At 38.3% G+C, this 21,398-nt stretch overlaps 1 protein-coding gene across 5 annotated transcripts in view; it reads left to right on the top strand.

Annotated features, from left to right (window-relative positions):
* The window catches only part of SLC26A7 (solute carrier family 26 member 7), a 155,017-nt gene extending 134,586 nt beyond the window's left edge, over positions 1 to 20,431 (top strand). For all 5 annotated transcript variants that reach the window (XM_053208544.1, XM_027064252.2, XM_053208545.1 and 2 more), the window contains 5 exons: positions 1,477 to 1,525; positions 11,128 to 11,228; positions 15,920 to 15,974; positions 16,052 to 16,155; positions 17,400 to 20,431. In XM_053208544.1, coding sequence (XP_053064519.1) covers positions 1,477 to 1,525; positions 11,128 to 11,228; positions 15,920 to 15,974; positions 16,052 to 16,155; positions 17,400 to 17,435 — 345 coding nt within the window. In that variant the 3' untranslated portion in view covers positions 17,436 to 20,431. The remainder of the gene's footprint in view (positions 1 to 1,476; positions 1,526 to 11,127; positions 11,229 to 15,919; positions 15,975 to 16,051; positions 16,156 to 17,399) is intronic.
* Positions 20,432 to 21,398: the final 967 nt, after the last annotated feature.

Raw genomic sequence — 21,398 nt, 5'->3', positions numbered from 1 at the left:
TTTTGTAGAATGCCCCTCTACTGAAATTTAGCATGGTAAGATCAGGGATATGGGGTTTTAGGAATAAAACTATAGAGATGAAGTTCCATTTTCATCGTATCATGTCAAAGGTATATACTATCAATATGATGTAGCTCTGTTGTTAACCTTGGTCACCTACCTGGGGTAGGATTTGTCAGGTTTCCCCGGTGTAAAGTTACTCTGTTTTCTACCCTTTCCTTATGGTAGTCTTTGGAAGCAAATTGCTATGTGCAGCCCACAGTTAAAGAGTGTGGAGTTAGGCTTCACCTCTCTGAGGGTGGAGTATCTACATAAATTACTTGAAATTCTTTTGCACAGATTTCAGACAGGATTAAAAATAAGAGCAGGGAAAGGAAACTCACATTCTTTGAATGTCTCTCAGAGGCTAGTCCTTTTAATTAGGCTGTTACTTAATCATCACCAGCCCCATGATGTAAGTGGCATTACGTGAATGTTACAAAAAAGGGAGATTGGGACTCAGAACTGTAAAATACCTGGGGGAAATATAGCTGATAACTGTCAGAGCCAGAGTTAAAGTATATGAGCTGCACCTCTGGGTATCAAGAAGAGAAAATAGATATTCTCTAGTCAGCCTTGAGGAAGAAATGGATTTCGCGTGACAAGCAGTAGAATGTAGTGGTTGGGAGCCTGAGGTTCTGAACGGAAAGGTAGGAGCTTTGGTTTTAGCCCAGGTTCTCTCTCACTTTGTGACTTTGGTCAAGTTATTTAACCTTTGCAATCTTTAGCTCCCTCCTATGGAAAATGAGATTAGCAACTCCATAGGATTGTTCTGAGGATTAAATAATTAACATAAAGTCCTTGGTATATAGTAGGTAGTCAAAAATGTCAACTTCTATCATCGTCATCATCATCAACAACAATAATGACAATAAATCTTTTGAGAAGTAGGTAGCATGCGATCTCATTAGAGGTATCAATTATTGACAATTTCAAAGAACTTTAATTGTAGAATAAAGGATTATTTTCATTTTCCAGCATTTCCATAGATCAATAATGTTTCTCAGGCATTTTCATGGAGCTGCCGGTGAACAGTTAACTCTAATATAATATGGAATATATGGTCAATGCCTCTCTGTTAGGGAATGTCGTGTTAATGAGGTTAATTTCTGATTGGATACACTACACGAAAACACATGCAAACGTTTAATTTGATCAAAAATCAAAACAAACTTAGTCTTGCAGAAAATGTTCTAAACAAGATAGTCTGACTTGGTAACATAAATTATCTACCAAGTTAATAAATACTTAGAACCATGGATTATTTTATTATTTCAGTTTTGTTGTATTTATCATTCTGAAAAAAAAAAGACTAATGGAAAATATTATCAGAGCCTAGTTTTTTGTTATTTATGGAGAAAAGAAAAATGTGCTGTTTTCAGGGACAGAAATGAATTTTTATAATGTTATTCTTCCTTATATTTATTTTCATTTCAGTGTGAACAAAACACGTTGCTCAATTCTCTATCCAATGGCAACTGCAATGGTGAGTTAGCTTAAAAAAAAAATTAAAGTGTTCTGACTTGAATATAGACCAGAGAATAGGTCCTCTCTCCTCTTCCTGCCACTGGACCTCCCTCTGCTGTCCTCCTCATTTCCTTCTCTCTCTGCTCCTCCTCCTCCTTTTCTGCCCTTCTCCCCACCCTCCTCTTATGTCTACTTCTGTCTTTCTCCTTCCTCCATTTTCTTTCTCCTCCCCAGCTCCTCTTTCTCCTCTCCCTTCCTCTTCTCCTCCTTCCCTTCTTCATCTTCCTCCCTCTATCTCACCTCCTGCTTTCTTGTAGAAGTAAATTTTAAGTAAAGATGTGTATGCCTACCCAGAACGAAAAGTGTAAACTTTGTTACAGGGTATTAAAAATACTCACAATACTTAAGTAAATGCTGTTTATTAATAAATAGAAGCAAATTACAATGTCCATTAGAATGCTTAATATTGAAGAGATGTCAGTTTTATTTATGTTGAATTTATTTATAAATATAAATGTAATTTCTATTAAAATTCCACTAGGACACTTAAATGGCAATCGACAAGCTTATTCTAAATTTTGTTTGGAAACTCAAAAGGCCAAGAATAGGCAAGACACTCGTGAAATATGTGAAGTGTATGAGAGAACGTTTTCTTAACTCTCAAGATACGTTATAAAGCTCTAATAATCAATGCAGTGTGGTACTGGTTCCAAGATAAATTAACAGATCGATAGGACAAAGGAGAGGGCCCAGAAGGGTAGAAAAATCTCACACTTATTGATGTTTGATTTGTGACAAAATGGCATTGCAGAGCAGTAGGGAAGGGATAGTCTTGCTAATATACAATGATGAGGCAATTGTGTACCTATAATGAATGAAATCATTCACTGTAATTCACACACCATATCTCCATGTCAGTAGCCAGTGAATCAAAGTCCTAAGAGTGGTAGACAAAATATAAATTTAGAGGAGAAGATAGGAGAAAATACACAAGAAATGCAAAGCATTAAGCATAAAGAAAATGACCATTAAGCTTTACTAGATTATTTTTAAGTTTTTGTTCGACGAAAGCCACCATATAAAGCATGAGAAGATAAGCCAGAGTGGAAGAATAGGTAGAACACATAATGTGGACAAAGGGCTGCACTCCTCTACAAATCAATGAATAACGAAAGGTAGACGACCCAATAGAAATGGGTAAAATACGTGAACAGCCATTTTCAAATTTACCAGTAAACATGTAAGAAAATGCTTGACTGTCATTCGCAGTAATTACTGGAGAAATAGGGGATTTAATTTGCATTTATCCACTAATATATACATGTATATGTGCGTATATATCTATGTGGTTTATTGGTAAACATTTAAAAGTATGAGGATGCCAAGGGTTCCTGAGGATGTAGCACAAAAAGTCTCCCACAATGCTGGTGGGGGTGTAAACTATGACAACTGCCTTGGAAAACAGTTTGGCAAAATTGTGTAAAGTTAAAGATATACCTACCCTCTGACCACCAATTCCACTCCTACTCAGACAACCTGAAGAAATGAGAGCTTGTAGACAGCAAATTACAAAAACAAGAATATTCACAACAGTAGTATTTGTAACTGTCCAAACCTGAAACCAACCCATATTTCCAGAATAGGTAGCAGATAAACACAGAAATTGTGGTGTATTATGCATTTGAATTTTTATTTGATATACTTATTATTTGGTATACAATAAAGGAAATTGAATGTCTTATATAAAATGTAGTAGGGTAAAAAAGAACAATTCCATAAAATTCCAAGTCCTTTTACATAAACTCAAAAAACAGAAGATGCTGACATATTAATTTTTGTACTTCTAAAGACAATAGGAAAAGGAATCTGTTAATATTTGTATTAACATATACAAGGTTGTATAAAGAAGGATAGGCTTTCTTTATAATTCCCCAAATCTAGAAACAACTGAAATATCCATTAAGAGTACAATGGCAAAAGAACATGTAGAATGTTTATATAAGAGGATAACATATTATAATGTTTATTATATTACCATATAGAATATATTCTGAATGAATATATAACATACTGAATGGAATAAAATAAATGTTATATAAATATATGAATCAATGGCATTGACCCCATATCAACATAGATGTAGCTCAGATGTCAGCTTCTCTGGTCTCTTTTTTTTTTTTTTTAATTTTTTACTGTTTATTTTTGAGAGAGAGAGAGAGAGAGAGAGACAGAGTGAGAGCAAGGGAGGAGCAGAGAGAGAGGGAGACACAGATCTGAAGCAGGCTCCAGGCTCTGAGCTGTCAGCACAGAGCCTGATGGCGGGGCTTGAACTCACAAACCATGAGATCATGACCTGAGCTGAAGTTGGACACTTAATCAACTGAGCCACCCAGGCACCCCTGGTCTTTTCTAACTTTTTGTGGTAAATGTACTTCATCCTGCCTCATGTTCTCAAAGAATGCCTACATAATACTGGTATAGTACTTATTTAATGATCATTTATTGAATGTCTTATTCTCCTGCTTATCTGGAAACTTTAAAAAAAATTCTCAAAAAATTTTTGAGAGAGAGAGAGAGAAAGAGAGAGAGAGAACATGAACGGGGGACAGGCAGAGAGAGAGGGAGAACAGAATCCGAAGCAGGCTCCAGGCTCCGCGCTGTCAGCACAGAGCCCAAAGCCAGGCTCAACCCCACAAACCACGAGATCATGACCTGAGCCGGACGCTCAACTGACTGAGCCATCCAGGTGCCCCTGGAAACTTTTAAGAGTGTTGTCACCTCTGCCTCACTAGGCCAGGCCCATTTTCCACAGAGCAGCAGCTGATGGGCACCATCACTTTTGTTGTGTCCCTTCTGTAATAGTCAGAACTAGTTGATCAGAATGTTTCTTCAAGCGTCCTCCTTCTGTCCTCTGACACTCCAGAGTATCCTCAGTCCTCCTATTTCTCCTTGTTCAGAAACACCATCCTGCCCTCCCCTCCCTGTGCTTTATTTTTTGTTGTTGTTTATTTATTTTGGGGGAGGGGCAGAGAGAGAGAGAGAATCCCAAGCAGGCTCTGTGCTGTCAGTTTGAGCCCTGCACTGGGCTCCAAGTTCCGATCTCTGGAACCATGAGATCATCATGACCTGAGCTGAAATGAAGAGCCCGATGCTTAACTGATTGAGTCACCCAGGTGCCCCACCTCCCTGGGCTTTAATTAATTACTAAAATCTATAACTCTTGGTTTTATTACCTTTAAATTTTCACCTCTGCAACTCTGATTCTGTCCTTAATCATGTTCAAAATGAATTAGAATTTTTTTTTCCTGCCATGAGATAGTCTGGGTTTTAATCCATGGATAGAAAATACCCAGTGTCCCATGCTCACCTCAGACAGAACTAATAGGTCAAGACGCTTCCTCCTATGAGCCAGGGTTGCCTGAGAACTTTTCCACACAGGGCTGTGGGAAGCTACTGTGAATGCTTGGTGTTGACATGCAAGCTGAGAGGTAATTGCCGTCCTGACTTTATTCTGTCGTGTAATGACAGATGAATCTTAAATCACCTTTACTTGAAAGTCTGTCACATGATTAATCGTGAAGTTTCCCTTCTGTAGGCCCAGTGCCCCCTCCTCAGCCCTTTAGGGCACCTAAAGCCCTTTCTTATCTTCTTATACTGCTTTCTCTTTCATTCCACATTACACAAATCCTCTATCCAAGTTAGATAAATCAACTCACGGCCCCCCGGTATCTAATTCGGTCATCCCTGGCTCTGAGCCTTTATTTGGATTCTCCTGAACAGAACTATCTCCTCGATCTGCCAATCCAGACCTTATACTGTCTTCAAGATTTAACGGAAAAGTAAAAAGAAAATTGAAGGACACACTGCTTGGCAATCCCATTAAGTATAAAAAGAAGTCAACCAGACCCATACAGGGGAACGTGCTGTCAGCACAGCCTGGAATTCAGTATCTTCAGCTGTGAAATGGAGATCATAGTAATAGAAAAGCAGAGATACCACATGCTTCACTCAGTCACATATTGACTTAAGTGGTTATAGAGTTTGTTCTTTTTCTGCATATTTTCCTTCTAACTAGATGTTTAAGGCAAGAAATACATTTTAACTTTTCATTGCATTATCCTTCTGTGTTCAATGAACACTTGGTCAGTGAATGAAAATTGTAAGGATAGGCAATATCTGTATAGCATTTGATAGTTTTCAAAGGACAGTCCTCTTTATAACTCTGAAATAGGTAATTAGTAAATACTACACTTCCACTTTCAAATAGGTGATAGGATACTCTACATGTTACTGATGAATAAGTTGGGGCCCATAAGGGATAATTAACTTGTTCTGAATTGTGCAGTTAGGGACAGAGGCGGGACTTGGGTCCCTGTTGCCAGTGGGCATGCATATAAGAAGGGATGCTCGAAGCTGGGACAGGAGAGACTGGTCTGAAAGCAGTCTGCAGGGAGAGTGCTGATGGTCACAAGGTTATGACAATAGAGGGAGAGGATGAATTTGAAAGAGAGTTCAGCCTGTCATGAACACTGCTGGCACTGTTTGGGTGTTGGAGGAGGGGAGAGGGCAAAACAATGACTCTGAAGCTTTGTCTCTCTCACACTGGGAGGATGTGGAACCTGAGGGGGTGGGGAGTGAAAAGGGAAGGTAACTTTACTTTGGAGAGTGGGGAATATAAGACGTCCAGGAGACGTCCAGTGGGTTTGCGGGAATGCTAAATAAATCTGGAAGTAACTAAACCAAAGAGAGACAAAGCTGAGCAAGGGAGTGGGAAACAGGGGGGAGAATTAAAAAATCTATGCCCTCCCCCAGTAATTTACACAGAAGGGGAAGATTTGTTGTTGAGCACATGATTGAATAATCAAAATATATGAAACAAGCTACATAAATTATAAGATGGCAAGCACCATATTTATCTGAATGAAAACACAAATTGCTCAAATGTGAAGAAATCTTCTGTTACCATGTGTAGACTGTGTCCCCAAAGCATTGTAGTCACTTGGGAACGCCCCAGAGGCACTCCTGCGCACATCTCTCTTCATGCTATGGTTTGCCAGCTTTACCTTCACCTCCTCCTCCAGATCTCCCCTCATGTGTTCTGTTCTCTCATTCCTGAGTTAATTAGTTAATGTTCTGTTGCCTCAGCCCATGTTTCTTGTACTTACTGAACATCTATTAAGTCCCGGGCACAATGACCAGTGCTGCGTGTTCAAGGGTGAAGAAAGCAGGCATGATTTCTGCTCTCACGGATCCCGAAGTCTAAAACAAATTCCCTGCCCTCACCCACCACCTCTCCTCACTCCCCAAAGCAGCAACCCAGGTACACTGATTTTCTATTGCTTCTGTCACAAATTACCACAAACTTAGTGGCTTAAAACAACACACATTTATAGTCTTAAAAGACAGAGACTGAAATGAATCCCACAGGAGAAAATCAAATCTTTGTCAGGGTTGTATTCTTCCTGGAGGCTTTAGAGGAGAATCCATTTATTTCCTTGCCTTTTCCAACTTCTGGAGGCCATCTGCACTCCATGACTCCTGGCCCCTTCCTCCATTTTCCAACCAGCCGTGTGGCATTGTCAGATTTCTCTTTGACCTCTTCTTTCATCACCACAGCTTCTCTGATTCCCACCCTCCTGTCTCCCTCTCCTAAGGACCCTTGTGATTACATTGTGCCCCCCCGGATGACCTAGGTTAATCTCCCTATCTTAAGGTCCTTAACTTAATCAAATCAATAGAATTCCTTTTGCCATGTAACAACATGTTTACAGGTTCTGGGGATTAAGATATGCACATCTTTGGAGGGCATGATTCTGTCTACCACACCAGGTCAGTCCTCTATGTCCTTAACACTTTCTGCGTGATTTTTCCAGCCTTCAGAAAATTTCAAATTACTGATTCAATCGGCTGACTTCCTGGTGTGGTTGTGTCTATTGAGGGCAGGGACCATCATCTCTCTTGTTTACCACTCTCCTTGCCTTACTCAGGACAGCACTCAGCCCAAAATATGTCTGTATTGACTGATTGCTTGAATGAATGAATGAACAAATGAGTGAAGAACAAATGAGATGCTCGACAATATGAGTACATGTTTTCCAAAGAGAATGTTACAGTTCTAAATATTTCATATCTCCTTGTTTTTTTTGTGAAAAATTAGAGATGTAAATCTGCTTCTCAATAGTTAATTGATATCAACAGAAAATTCCTTCTCTTAAAAAATTATGAGTGACTCACAGACTGTCAAGAACCTTTTGAAGTATATGAAAAGCACTCCTAAATTATGCAACTATGAATACTTTTTAATTAAAGGAGTTAATGAATATTCTACAGGAGAGAGCTTGCTTCCACAGTCTGGAGTTAATTGCCCACCCACACCTGATGGTTAATTTCTTTCTGAAATGTTGTTTTTTGTAGATAAAGCCCATCATTTACCACATCCCACATGGGTATAGATTAGTTGTCTCCTTTGCACATGCTCCAAGCCTACCTCATTTTACTTAAGGCAGGATATTAGCTGTGAATTCACTTTACTCTTTTCTACGACAATGTGATTTTTATTGCACTGGTTGATTTACTTAGAAGCTTAGAACACAAGGTTATAGCCATAAAATCAGTACAATAGCAGAACCGAGAGGGTACTGTGTACAAGAAAACTTCACTTGTTTTGGAAAGATTTCAGAAGTGTCCGTTCTATTTAAATTTTCATTTGAGAGAATTGGTAACTTACCATTAAAGATGTCTTCTTTATTTGGAAAAGGCATTATGAATTGCTTCCCTTAAAATAGCTTACTTAAATTATTATCTACAACTACATGGCACAATTCTTTTGTCTTATTCTATTTTGTTTTGCTTTGAATGGCCTGCAAATGTGCCCATATTTTGATTAAAGGAACAGGAAAGAGGAAACTGGATGTAAAGTGAAAGACAAAGCAAGCCGACTGAGACCATAGAAGGAAAATTTTTGTATGGCTGTTGATACAACCCAAACATTTTTATAGTTAACAATCTATCACCGCTTAAATTATAAAATAACCAAAAGAAAATATAAATAGTGACAAGTACAGTTTACAAGTGAAATTCAGTGTGATAGGATAGGGAAGAAAAAAAAAAACTTGGTTCTTAAAGAATTTTCTGTACCTTTTACCATCACTTTCTGGTCGTTTGGATCCAGTGATCAATCCCTCTAAATAACATCTACATAGATTGTCTTCTCATTGTAGTATTAAGTTCAGACTGGCAAATAAGCTTCTTGTGAACTAGCAGTGGCTTCCTGAAGCACCAAGTTGATAAAAATTGTAAAAAAAAATACCGTGATTGATTAGCCATGTCTGTCTGGCTAAGGGATGGGGATGATAGAACTCATGCCATACTGTAATAGTTGTAGATAATAATTTATGTAGCTTCTTTTAGGAAAAACAATGAATTAACATGCTTTTGGACATTCTGTCTCTGTACCTCTAAACAAAATGAAATAGCAGTATCTATACTCCAATTATTCTAGTGCCAACCTGTGTGTGTATATATGTGTGTGTGTGTGTGTGTGTGTGTGTGTGTGTGCGCGCGCGTGTGTATTTATGGGACTAAGAGGTAAGAGGAATAAATATCAATCAACATTCCACTATTTGCCTTTGCTTTGGATATGAATTTTTCTTTTTCCTGTGATCTTAATCCCCTCCTATCTCTGATCATGAGCAGGGCACATTATATCTAAGGATATAAATAAGAGCCTCTGCATTAGTAGAGGTAGGTCCCGTGTTTAATTAGGCAAAGAGTGAATGGTAATGATTACTACTGAGTGGTCCATAAGAGCTAAATTATGGTAGCTTTTAGGTTTAAAGTTCTAACTTACCATTTGGGGCCAATGGTATATAGCCTAAACCTATACTTGTTGGCCCTCCTTTCTAGGAAAGAAACAGGAAAACAGAAGGCACTGCTGGAGTGCCTGGCACACATTAGGTGCTCAATATATGTTGGTTGCCTGGGAGAAGGAGGAGTTTGAAATCTCAAACTGTCATTAGCGTTTAATTACAGCTGTCCATATAGTTGGAATAGTCACAGTGTGTCTTACTTTTTGGAATCCTATACATCCTGCAAGGCTCCTTTTGCATGAAGCCTTGAGTGATCACTCGAGGGACTTCTTCTTGTATATTCCCATTCTTTTTCATTTGTCATGTCATTTATATACCAATCCTACCCTCGGCATTCAAGGATGAGCTTCTAGAAGAAAGGAATAGTATTTTGCTGACATTTGTATCACTCAGTACAGTGTTGAAACCTTACAGTTTGAACTACATTTGAACTACTGTGTTCAAAAAGTTTCCTAAACATAGTACGTGCTCCATAGTTGTCATTTCAAATAATAAATATGAATATAAATCTGAAGCTGAAACTTGGAAACAAATCCTATAGCTGAATAACTTTGTAGCATTTCTCTTTTTTCTAACAATTACTGCTATATACACATGTTCAATGTTTGACACTCTTTTTACCTCTAAGCAGCAGTTTTCAAAAAATACACAGTTTCCCTTCTACTTCCCTCCAGGGCTGAGAAACAACCATATTCCCACATTTTTGTAGCCGCGCTAGGGGAAAAACATGGGTATTTTAAATAGCAAAACTATTCCAATTAAGAATTTATTTCTTCAGAGGGACACCTGGGCAGCTCAATCGGTTAAGCATCTGACTCTTGGTTTTGGCTCAGATCATGCTCTCACAGTTTATGGGCTGGAGCCCCATGTCGGGTTGACACATGAGGAGGCTTCTTGGGATTCTCTCTCTCCCTCTCTCTCTGTCCCTCCCCCACTTGTGCTGTCTCTCTCTCTCCCTCTCTCAAAATAAATAAATAAACATTAAAAAATTATTTATTTCTTCAGAGAATTTCATAATAATTAATGAATTGGAGTTTATCTGATAGATTTTGCCTACTAACCATAGAAGTATCTTACCTCACACGGTCTGCTCTGAGAGCCATATCAGTTCTTAGAGGGACCTTGTCATTGCTTAGAAATAAGTCATTTCACACAAGGAAACTGTGGCCATCAAGACGTCGGCAAATAAGAGGTCTTGATCTTCTACGTAAATTTTTTTCCCTATCGGGTACATTGAGAGGCAGATTTACTGTGAACCAAATCAAGCTTAATTTTTAGGGTCCTTCACACACATCCCTTCCAAGCCCAAGAGACAAGCCCCAGCAATGAATCTCCAGACACCACAAAACAGGGCTCTACCTCAGGGCATACCCGTGAAGGAGCCTGGGTGATATTGTGGACAGAGTGCTATTCAGAAGGCCTGGAGGCCTCGACTCTAGTCTGTGGTTGGCCCAGACTTGCCAGGTGTTCTTTTGAAATCACTTAAACGTGCTGAGCTTCCGTGTGTCTCTCTGTAATTAACCTATGCCATGTTCCTCTCGGAGTTATGTAAGAATTACCTGAAATAACGTTCAAATAATTAAAATTAAAGATTCCAGAAGTCATTAGTAATTCACTGAAGAATAAAAGACCCGAAGAGTGTTTGGAACCAGTCTTGTTGCACATGAGGCCACTGTTACCTTTCCACGGTTCAACAAAGTCTGCAGCTGAAATCTCGAATTCTCTCTAACCCAAGTCTCTGTTTCTCCTACAGAAGAAGCTTCACAGCCATGCCCCAGTGAGAAATGCTTTTTAATCCTGGATTGCAGTGGAGTAACCTTTTTTGACTATTCTGGAGTCTCCATGCTTGTTGAGGTATTGTGTTTGGACTGATTCTTTCCCTTTTCTTCAGTAATGGGGGTTTTCACCACCTACTGTCTCAGCTCTGGGGTCTTGAACCCACTTGTTTTAGTACTCATCTCACTCATTCTCCCCAAGGAACATAGAACTTTACAACTCCCACTGCCATAGATTTGTGTTCAGGTGATCCCATCAAGCCTCTGGTGTGTGTGTTTGCGGGGGTGGTGGTGGTGGGGGTATTGGTGGGGGATTCACGTGGGGTAGTCAGAGAGAAGAGAATGCAGGTGTGAGATGTACTGAGCACAGTGCATTTTGGGAAGTCAGCTTTCGGGCTTCTAGAAAGAAAAGACCCCTTTGTGAGAAAGTGGCCTCGGTGATGGAAGGATGTTTTCTCTTACCCTCCTCGGGGGTATAGTTTGACCAGATACCATATCTGATTTCTGGAACAGCCCCCAGTGCACAGGCTTTTCTCCATTCTATCAGATGACGGTGCTGACTTCTCTACCCTATGATCTTCATGGTGTCTCCATGACCTTGGTGTGCAAAAAATAAAGCTGCTTATTTCTTCAAAATCAACATAGCTCACAAGACATTCCAACAGATGGCAGAGCACCTAGTTTTTCCAATTCAAGGAAAACTCAGACACTTCTGGATTTTTTTTCCTCTACTTTTTTGAGTAAATGCTATGTCAACAGGGAAGTTAGCTCCTTCTAGTTTCCATTTGTTCCCTCCCTCAGTATCCTAAATTTGTTGGGGGAGGCTCTTGAGGATAGAAAAACCTCTGTTCTTCAACAAACCTCAGGCTTCTCCCAGCTTCTGCGGCCTGGAGCTCAGCTTACCTGTCTCTGGGTTCTGCTCCCCAGAGATTCCCTACCCTCACATACTAGTCTCCCCCATGGGTAGCTTTGTATTCTGCCAGAAACTTAATCAAAATCCTGTGAAAATTTCTGGAGCTCTTTCTCTGCTCATCTCCCTCATTTCCTCGACTCTTCCCCACAGATCTCACCCACTTAGCCCTTCCTGAAGTCCAGTTCTGACTGTGTAGCTCAGGGAAGCTCTTGCATTTTACTAAGGCCTCCATCGTGCTCTGGCCCAGAAGCTGCTTTGTGCAGAAAGCTGAGATACTGGAGAACTTGTTTCATGTGTTTCTTTGTTTCAGGGAACTCAGTCCTGTGCTCCTTGTTCTCACCGTCTGAAAACAGTTGTTTGTATATTTTTGGTCAGTCGTCTACTTATTTATGGAGGATAGGATAGTCTTGTATTAGTTACTTATCAGGGAAAGACATAGAAATCAAAAATGGACTTTTAAAGAGTTAAGATCAGTAGTTTCCAAACAGTTTTACATTATGGGTGTTGGTTGTTTTCCGTGGTGTTGCGTAATTGTGCCTCTATTCATTTATAAACATAAATTTGCAGTGTCCAACCTTCCAAATTCAAGATAGTGCAAAAAAAAAAAAACAAAAAAAAAACACAAACCCGAAAACATAGTGCAAAGATCACCTTTAGTATCGCTTTCCTATGGAGATAAGGCTGGGACTATGGGGAGGGGAAGATGCTTAGTGTGTGACTGTCAGAGAGTGTAGTCCCAGTACTGTCACACTGGCTACAAGGTATTATCCAGGGTTACCTCCTGGATCACTGTGTATTCATCTTGTGAAAATGATGGGACAATTTTGTTTCATTCATCATGAGCAGATATTTAGAAAACAAATTGTGCAAAAACAACTGTATTTTATTTTATTTTTTTTTCAACGTTTATTTATTTTTGGGACAGAGAGAGACAGAGCATGAACGGGGGAGGGGCAGAGAGAGAGGGAGACACAGAATCGGAAACAGTCTCCAGGCTCCGAGCCATCAGCCCAGAGCCCGACGTGGGGCTCGAACTCCCGGACCGCGAGATCGTGACCTGGCTGAAGTCGGACGCTTAACCGACTGCGCCACCCAGGCGCCCCAACAATTGCATTTTAAATATCCTAGGCCTTAAATCTAGTGGCAACTTTCGTTATGTCACCCTTTTGCCTAATTAATATGCTTTTATTTTCTCGTTGTTGACTATAAAATCTTTGCACAGTTTGGCATAGAGTTCAACCTGAATATGTCATGTTTTCCTGCATCTAAATCTGGACTGTAGACAGATATTTCTTCACTGGGGCGAGGAGGTGGGTAGGGGGTGGGTAGGGGCTCCTTGTGGTTCGGCATTTCTATTTCTTCTGTGTCGCCAGGGTCTGGAAGCGTGCTGTTAAGTGTGTGTGCAGAAGACTAGACTCACTGGGGGTGCTCATCTACAATGCAGTCTTCTGGGTCCTAGTTTTGGTCCAGGAATCTTTATTTAAACAACCACAGGTGATTCTGAGGCAAGTGGTCCAAGATCATATTTTGGGAAAAACAAGATTAGGATTGATTGTCCATTTACTGGGAAAGACCAGTATGTGCAGTTTTTGTTTACTAGTATTTTAAATTTATTTTGAATATGCTCAAATGTTCATTAGCTGCTCTCTCTAGACATTGCACATCAGGATTACAGTTTGTCAAGAGGAGGAAATGATTACCTATTCCCACGGAGTGGGAATTCAGAGGAATCCTAATAATTTGGTACAGGACATATTAAGAAAGGTTTTTTGTTTGTTTGTTTGTTTTTGTTTTTGTTTTTTTTTACATTCATCTTCATGGTCTTAAAATACTACATAATGGAATTATGGGGCAAATCAACCAATGCGTTTTATTTTTAAATTAGCAGAAAATACCATTTGCCCTTGGCCTGGTTTCTTCCATCTGTGTATAAGAACATCATCAATTTTGTGTCCATTCGCCTTTTTTAATTTCCTTATTACTACTTAAGTTTATTTCATTATGGTTACAGTAAATTGTGATGTATGTTAAGAACGTTAGCTTTAGGGGGCGCCTGGGTGGCTCAGTCAGTTAAGCCTCTGACTTCGGCTCAGGTCATGATTTCATGGTTCGTGAGTTCAAGGCCCACATTGGGCTCTGTGCTGACGGCTCAGAGCCTGGAGCCTGTTTTGGATTCTGTGTCTCCCTCTCCCTCTGCCCCTCTCCTGCTCCTGCTCTTTCTTTGTCTGTCAAAAAATAAATAAATGTTAAAAAATAAAAAGAACATTAGCTTTAAAGATAGATACATGATGATGTATGTTAAGAACATTAGCTTTAAAGATAGATAAGTCCTATCCAAATATTAGCCATATAGCTAGTTGCACGATCTGGGCCTAAGCATTTGCTTTTCTGTGAACTGGAAGTAGAAATACCCACTTCATGAAGTTGCACAGCTTAGCAATGATGTATTGCAAAGAAAGCACACAGCCAAGTTTCTAGAAATTAATAAGTTCTCAGTAATTCTAGCTCTTATAATTTGTTCTCATTTTGAAAAGTCATTTCTTAAAATGCAAATAATATCCTTGTGACTAATATCATTTCATAGTCAGCCACTGAAAGAGGGTCCAGAGTAAAGAGCCGCAGAGTCTCTTGAGCCATGCCTGCGTGTCTTCCCACTTCCTACCATTCCTGGATTATTTCCTTAGTCGCTGCAGTGGTAGGAACATTCCCCTAGGAGTTATACAGGTTGAAGGAAATGGAACAAGTTCTATTTATTCTTCTGCTTAGGACACGGGGAAGGTCAGTGATTATGTTTATCAACATCAACAAACCACCTGCAGCAATGTGTGTGTGCCTCCTGCGCTCCAGAAAAAGTCAAACACTGACCAGTCACCTTGAATTAATCCTTTTCACTTACAAAGACAGGAGCCATTTACGCAATGGCAAAGTCTCAATCCATGTATAGTTTGTTTGCTTGTTTTTTCATGCTCAGAGTGTCACATCCGCCATTATTCTACAGTTGTTCTAAAATATAACTGCTTACTTCTGGAATCATATAAGGGAATATTTTTGGATATATCATGCATATTCTTATAATGTGTTGTAAATGCAACTTTCTATATTTTATATGTAAGATACATCTCTATTACATAACCAAATCCATCCTAGAGTTGCTAAAACTTCTCAATTTATTGTCACTGAGTTTCATGGGCTGACTTTGGTCTGGGTGAATTTAAAATGAGAGCCTTCAGTAAGGTGTTCCGACCTGATATTTCCTAGGACCTGAATGAGGCAAGACTCTAAAGTACACCAAGCAAATTAGTTAGGATCTCTCAACTGGATGGACTTTCAAAAATGGAAGTTGGGCAATGAAATTTGCCTTCGATTATTTTGGTTCTCAGTTCTCCATCCATACATGGGATCTGAGAGTACATGAATATGCACAAATTGTTGTAAAATATTAAACTAAGCAGTGGGTCACCAGTGTTCATCACTTTTGTAAATGGGTCCTTCCGATAAGAGAAGGTTGAGAACAATTTTATATCATTCTTAAAGGGAAGGAAATGTGGTCTTTTAATTTTTATTAAACGATGTTTCATGTATTAAATGAAAACTTAAGTAGCCAAGCTTAGTTGCAGTACAGGTTAAATACCCTAGTGCGTTAATCTTAGTTGGCTAAGGCAGTCTCTTTTACAAGTTTGTCAGGGGATGCCTGACTGTGTAACAATGCCTCCCTCTGGTGGTCTGACATCATAAATATTGGCTTTTTTTTTTTTTTTTTTCTTTTAAACTAGATACTCTTTTGTCTTAAGTCCGCCTTTTTCTTTCCTGCCTGCTATGATGAACTAATTGTGGGTACATTATTTTAATTCTTTCAGGTTTACATGGACTGTAAGAACAGGAGTGTGGAAATATCATTAGCCCATTGCACAGGTAAGGGAGGATTCTTGGCTGACATTGAACATATCCTTCAGCTACTCTATCTTTACATTACTTGTGTTTTCTTGTAGCTTCCTTGATAAAAGCAATGAAGTACTGTGGAAACCCAGACTCAGAGAATCCAGTTTCTTTTGAATCAGTATCTGCCGCTTTAAGTAACATCTACTCAAATAAGGTGAGCCACGCAAGTTGGCATTCAGGAGTTATAAGAAAAATCAGAATGTAGAATCAAGGGCTTTGCATTTTTTTATATTAATTACCCTATTACCCCAGTGGTATAGAAAATCTATTACAATTTTCTCCCTCTCAGAGTCCTCTGCTACAGCAAAGGGATGTTTCCATTCCTTACTTGGATCAGTCATGAACATTGTTTAATAATTTGGGTCTTCTAACAATATCACTGTTTAGAGGATTTGGGAATCACCTATGAAGTGCATTCTACTTGCTTGTAAAATAAATGCTTCTTCCAGGATCCATGATCCTGGGAATTTGAATCCACCTCTGTCGAATGCTAATACTTTGGACTTAGCCTTATAGCTTTTTTTCTGCTCCGATACCCTTGCCTCTCAGTTCATATTGCCATCTTTGGAAATATTATTTGCAGAGTCCAGCGCTCCCATGATATGAAGTGTCAAAATTATCTTCCAAATGCTGGCCTTTATGGTTAGTTTTAGAACTGTTCCCAAAGCTCTGACATCCTGCAATTTTTCATTAGCTTTGAATCATTTTGCTTTCCGTCATCCCTAGAACAGCATTCGGTGCTTCCCAGAGTCATCCCTATTATATTCAATCAGAACAGTATGTATTTGTAAAATAATAATAATAGCACAATTATTATTATTACTATTATTATACACCTAACATTTATTGAATATTCATTATATTCCAGAAATATCCTAAGAGCTTTACCTGTATTAATTCATTAGATCTGGAACGTAGATACTATTATTTTTTTTTAATGTTTTTATTTATTTTTGAGACAGAGACAGAGCTTGAGCAGGGGAGGGGCAGAGACAGAGGGAGACACAGAATCAAAGGCAAGCTCCAGGCTCTGAGCTGTCAGCACTGAGCCTGACGTGGGGCTCGAACTCACAAACTGTGAGATCATGACCTGAGCTGAAGTTGGACGCCCAACTGACTGAGCCACCCAGGCGTCCCGTAGATACTATTATTTAACCTGTTTTTAGAAATGAGCAAACTTAGGCCTAGGGAAGTGATACCACTTGTAAGTGGGAGAGCTGGTTTCGACGTCAGCAGTCTGACCTTGGACTTGGAGCTTTAAACCTCTGTACTCTGATGTGTGGTAGAATGTCTATCTGCTTAACTTGGCTGGGCAGCTTGCATGAGTTGCTACTTTCTTTGATTGTGGTAGCAATTTAGGAGTCGAACATGTCCTTTTTTCTTCCTCTCCTATTTTAGAATTTGAGCAAACTCAGCGATCACAGTGAAGTCTGAGACCCTGTTGCTACAGTACAGCTCTTGTCTTTAGCAACTGCCCTGAAGAGGCCATACTCTGACATTTTGCACACCCTTTTTTGTTGCTGAGATCCTACAGATGACCTCTACTATAAGTACGATGTGACTTAATAACCGCATAGCCACTGGTCAAGATTCACCAGGAAATTTCCTTAATCTTTGTTAGTAAGTAGGTTATCGTATAGTTATTTTGTAAAAATTGGTATGCATTTAGTTTTTTCTGTACTGAGAGGCAAATACGAATTTATTTCCTTTGCCACGGTATTTTGTGTTGTTTTATGTCTGTTTTGTTGTAAGTTAACTTGTAAAACTGAGAAATACTTTGTCATAAGAGATTTAGAGCATTTGCAAGCCATTTGTAAAAACCCAGCATCATCTGTAACTAATACATAAAAACAACTTAGCTAATGTGCCATTTTCCCCTCCAAAAACATAAAAAGGCCATTAAACATCAGTAAGATTAAATGTTTCTTTATACAATATGATATGAAATTCACAGAGATGAAGTCAAACAAAAACAAATGACAAACTAGAATCCATTGTTTTCCATATCTTTCCATGAAAGGAAGTCTTCAGCATTATTTTCAAGATAACTCGTATCCCAGTGACCAAGTTCTCGAAATTAGTCCGCTTTACTACAAATATTGGAAATGCTTAGCCCAAATTTCTGCATTCCAACCCCAGAAAGTCTCTGTTGTACCTTAGGTTTTGTTGGAGCCAGAGCATATGGAAGTTGCATATTTTATACTTTTTCACAAATATGATTTTTAGATGAGAAAATAAATACCACCAGTAGAATAGCTTTGTCCTATTCTAATACAATTAACTGTAGTAATTTGGGACTTTCCTGTTTCAGAGATACAATCAATATAATACATTTATCTCCTTCTGTCCAGATAGATAGATAGATAGAGAGGTCTCCATAGGATGTTTTTCTTTTGTTAGAGTAGGACTTGGATATGTGATTATCTGTAAATCTACCAAATCAGCAGGGTAATTGACAAACACCACAGGCCAGGGTGACCTGAATAAATTATCATTTTCATGCTTGTATATATATTTGCAATCACATACAATTACAGAGGTTCATATTTTTATCGGGTGATTTGATACACTTATGAAGAAACTCATTTTCGAAGATAGGTCTAGATATATAATTATGCTTACATTTGAAAGTGTGGTAACTGTTCTTGAAATTGCCAGTGTAACAAAGAGGCAGGCACTTTAAAGTGCATTCGAAAAGTAGGGTGAAAACAAAATTTAAAGACTGGCCATTTGGGTATTTTTGTGGGCATCTGTATGAAACTTCGACTCCCTGCCAAGTGATGTAATGGTCCCTAACAAATGTGTGGTAAACGTTCACATGGCCCTTAATTTTCACATTAAATCATAGGTAGCACAACACGTTAAAATGAAAGGGAATAATAAATGTTGTGAATCTCATAACTTACCCTACCATTTCAATTTCAGTTTTTTTTGGTTGACATGAACTAAAAAGAAAAGTCTTTGTCCCAAAGGAAGCCTCAATCTTTTCATCACTAATTTGGATCAAAATGAGTGAGGCCAACCTTCATTCTCATCAAATATGGTTCCAAGAAAAAGAGGGGGTAAGAATTAGAAGGAAAATGTCCTTAGAGAAAGGAATTTCACTCTGTTTTGTCCATTTAAATTATCCCAATGGTGAATGGTGGCAGCTTTTACCATCCGAAATCCATTGGTGTTGGCATGTAAACATAAGTCAAGGAAAGTTAAGAAAAGAAAAAATATTTTTGCTGTGTCTGAATCAATATTTTGCTCTGTAGCTTTGGCCTATAATTAAATTCATGCACTGCAGGAATTTTATAATTTGTTAGAGATTATGGACCATGGATGCCCTTCAAATCATTATGGTTAATCAATGGGTGGTTTGTTCTATTTTATTGTTAAAGCTGACGCAATTCTGTCTGGGCAGGTGTATTTGAATGCATTTCTATGTTTATACTAGAAGTTTAATAGATAAAACTTTAAAGCCAATAACTTGAGTGTCAAATGCTAATATTATTTTTAAAGTAAAGGAAGACCAAACCATACACCCTGTAAAGCTCTTTGTTCTAAGTCTTCTTCTGCATCCCAAGGTCGCAACGACCATTAACATGGAAGAATTCCTTGCAATTGAGTTCTGAGAGCCCAAAGTTGACTTTTAGTTTTATACACACAAGATTCTAAAATATACATATTTATTTCAAAGCAAGCATTAACAAAGGAACTATAAAATTATCTTGATGCTAGAATGTTTCTAGTTGTGCTAAATTATTTTTATGAGATCACCTTATTTTTATATATGATAAACTACTTCCATATTACTTATTCTGGTAAAATAAAATTCGAAAAAATTAAAACTGACCTATAAGAGTGTTAAGGACCCAATAGAGTGACATATATAAATTAAGCATAAAATATGAAACCAGGAAAAGACCGTTAACATTACATTTATGCAAATTAAATGCCCTTAAATTTTACCATTTATCTTTCATTTTAAAGGTTATTTGCCCCCGATTATATGATTCAAGTGTTATAAGGTCTAGCTTGAACTACTTTGCAATAATTTATTTGACAGCTCTCTATTCTATAAATGCGTAATGTAATGAGGAAAGAGATCTTTCTTTTTTAATGAAAACATTAATGTGTTACTACCCTGTATGGATAATGTTTGACATTTAGTGGTTACCAAAATATATTAGTATGTTGTTGAACATACATATGCCTTAGAAATGCACGTTCTGTATTCTGTGGGAGTTTGTTGCCAGATTTCAAATGAGTTCAGTGGTGCCTTCATAATCCAAAGATTTTTAGTTAAAAATCATGTAGTCTAATATGCTGCACTTATTTTTCTATATTTTTCAATGCATTTAATCATCTCTTTTATAATTCTTTGTACTAACTCAGCATGTAACAACCAATTTACATGGAAATAAATTGAAATATGATAACTATTATGCTTGACTGGATCTGTGTCTATTATTTCCAAGTATTTACTCTCCTGCAAAGCAAATAATACATATTGCTTTCTTAGACTGACCACCATGTGTTGAAAATTCCCGGAAGTATCTATTGTTCTTGGTAATTTGTTCTTATAAAATATCAACGTAGGATTGTAAGATATTATGCTTTAATTTATGGACTGCTAATAAGGGTACCTTTTGCTGCAAGACAACATTTGCACGATCCTCTTTGACCAGGTTTACATCTTTTATGTTCTAATTTTAATGTGTATATGTATATGTTAATTTTTTTATTTGTTTGGGTTCTTCCTTTATATGCTGTTGTTTGTCTTTCCTGAGTTTCTGGTGTTTTATACTATTTCTAGTATTCTAGCACTCCAAGTTCAGTATTCTTTAGCATTTTATTTTATTTTTTTAATCTTTTTTCAAGTTTATTTATTTATTTTGAGAGAGAGAGCGAGAACAGGAGGGGCAGAGAGAGAGGGAGAGAGACAGAGAATCCTAAGCAGGCTTCACAGGGTCCGTGCAGAGTCCGAAATGGGGTTTGAACCCACGAACTGAGGGACGATGACCAGAGCCAAAATCAGGAGTCAGAAGCTTTAACCAACTGAGCCATTCTAGTGCTCCTAGTATTCCTTAGCATTTTAAAGGTTACTGCTCCAAAGACAAGAAGAGAAGGCATGCTTCTAGGTATTGAAGACACAGCAGTGAATTAAACAACAAAGAAATCCCTGTCCTCATGGAACTTACATTCTAACAAGGGAAAACAGGAAGTAAATGGATAAACTTAAAATACACTTATCGTAAGTTTGATGATAATATGTGCTAATAATTAGAATGCAGCAAGGAAAGAGGATAGGAAGTATGGCAGAAAGTGGGTGCTGTGCCCTTAGGGTGGCAGTAACAGTGACTAATGGGAGTGTCTTAGTCCTGCCGGGCTTAACATATAGGCGTTTATCTC

The sequence above is a fragment of the Acinonyx jubatus genome, chromosome F2 (genome assembly GCF_027475565.1).
Source record: "Acinonyx jubatus isolate Ajub_Pintada_27869175 chromosome F2, VMU_Ajub_asm_v1.0, whole genome shotgun sequence".
Taxonomy (NCBI): Eukaryota; Metazoa; Chordata; class Mammalia; order Carnivora; family Felidae; genus Acinonyx; species Acinonyx jubatus.
The sequence above is the reverse complement of the archived record's forward strand: the minus strand, read 5'-3'. Positions and strand labels throughout refer to the sequence as shown.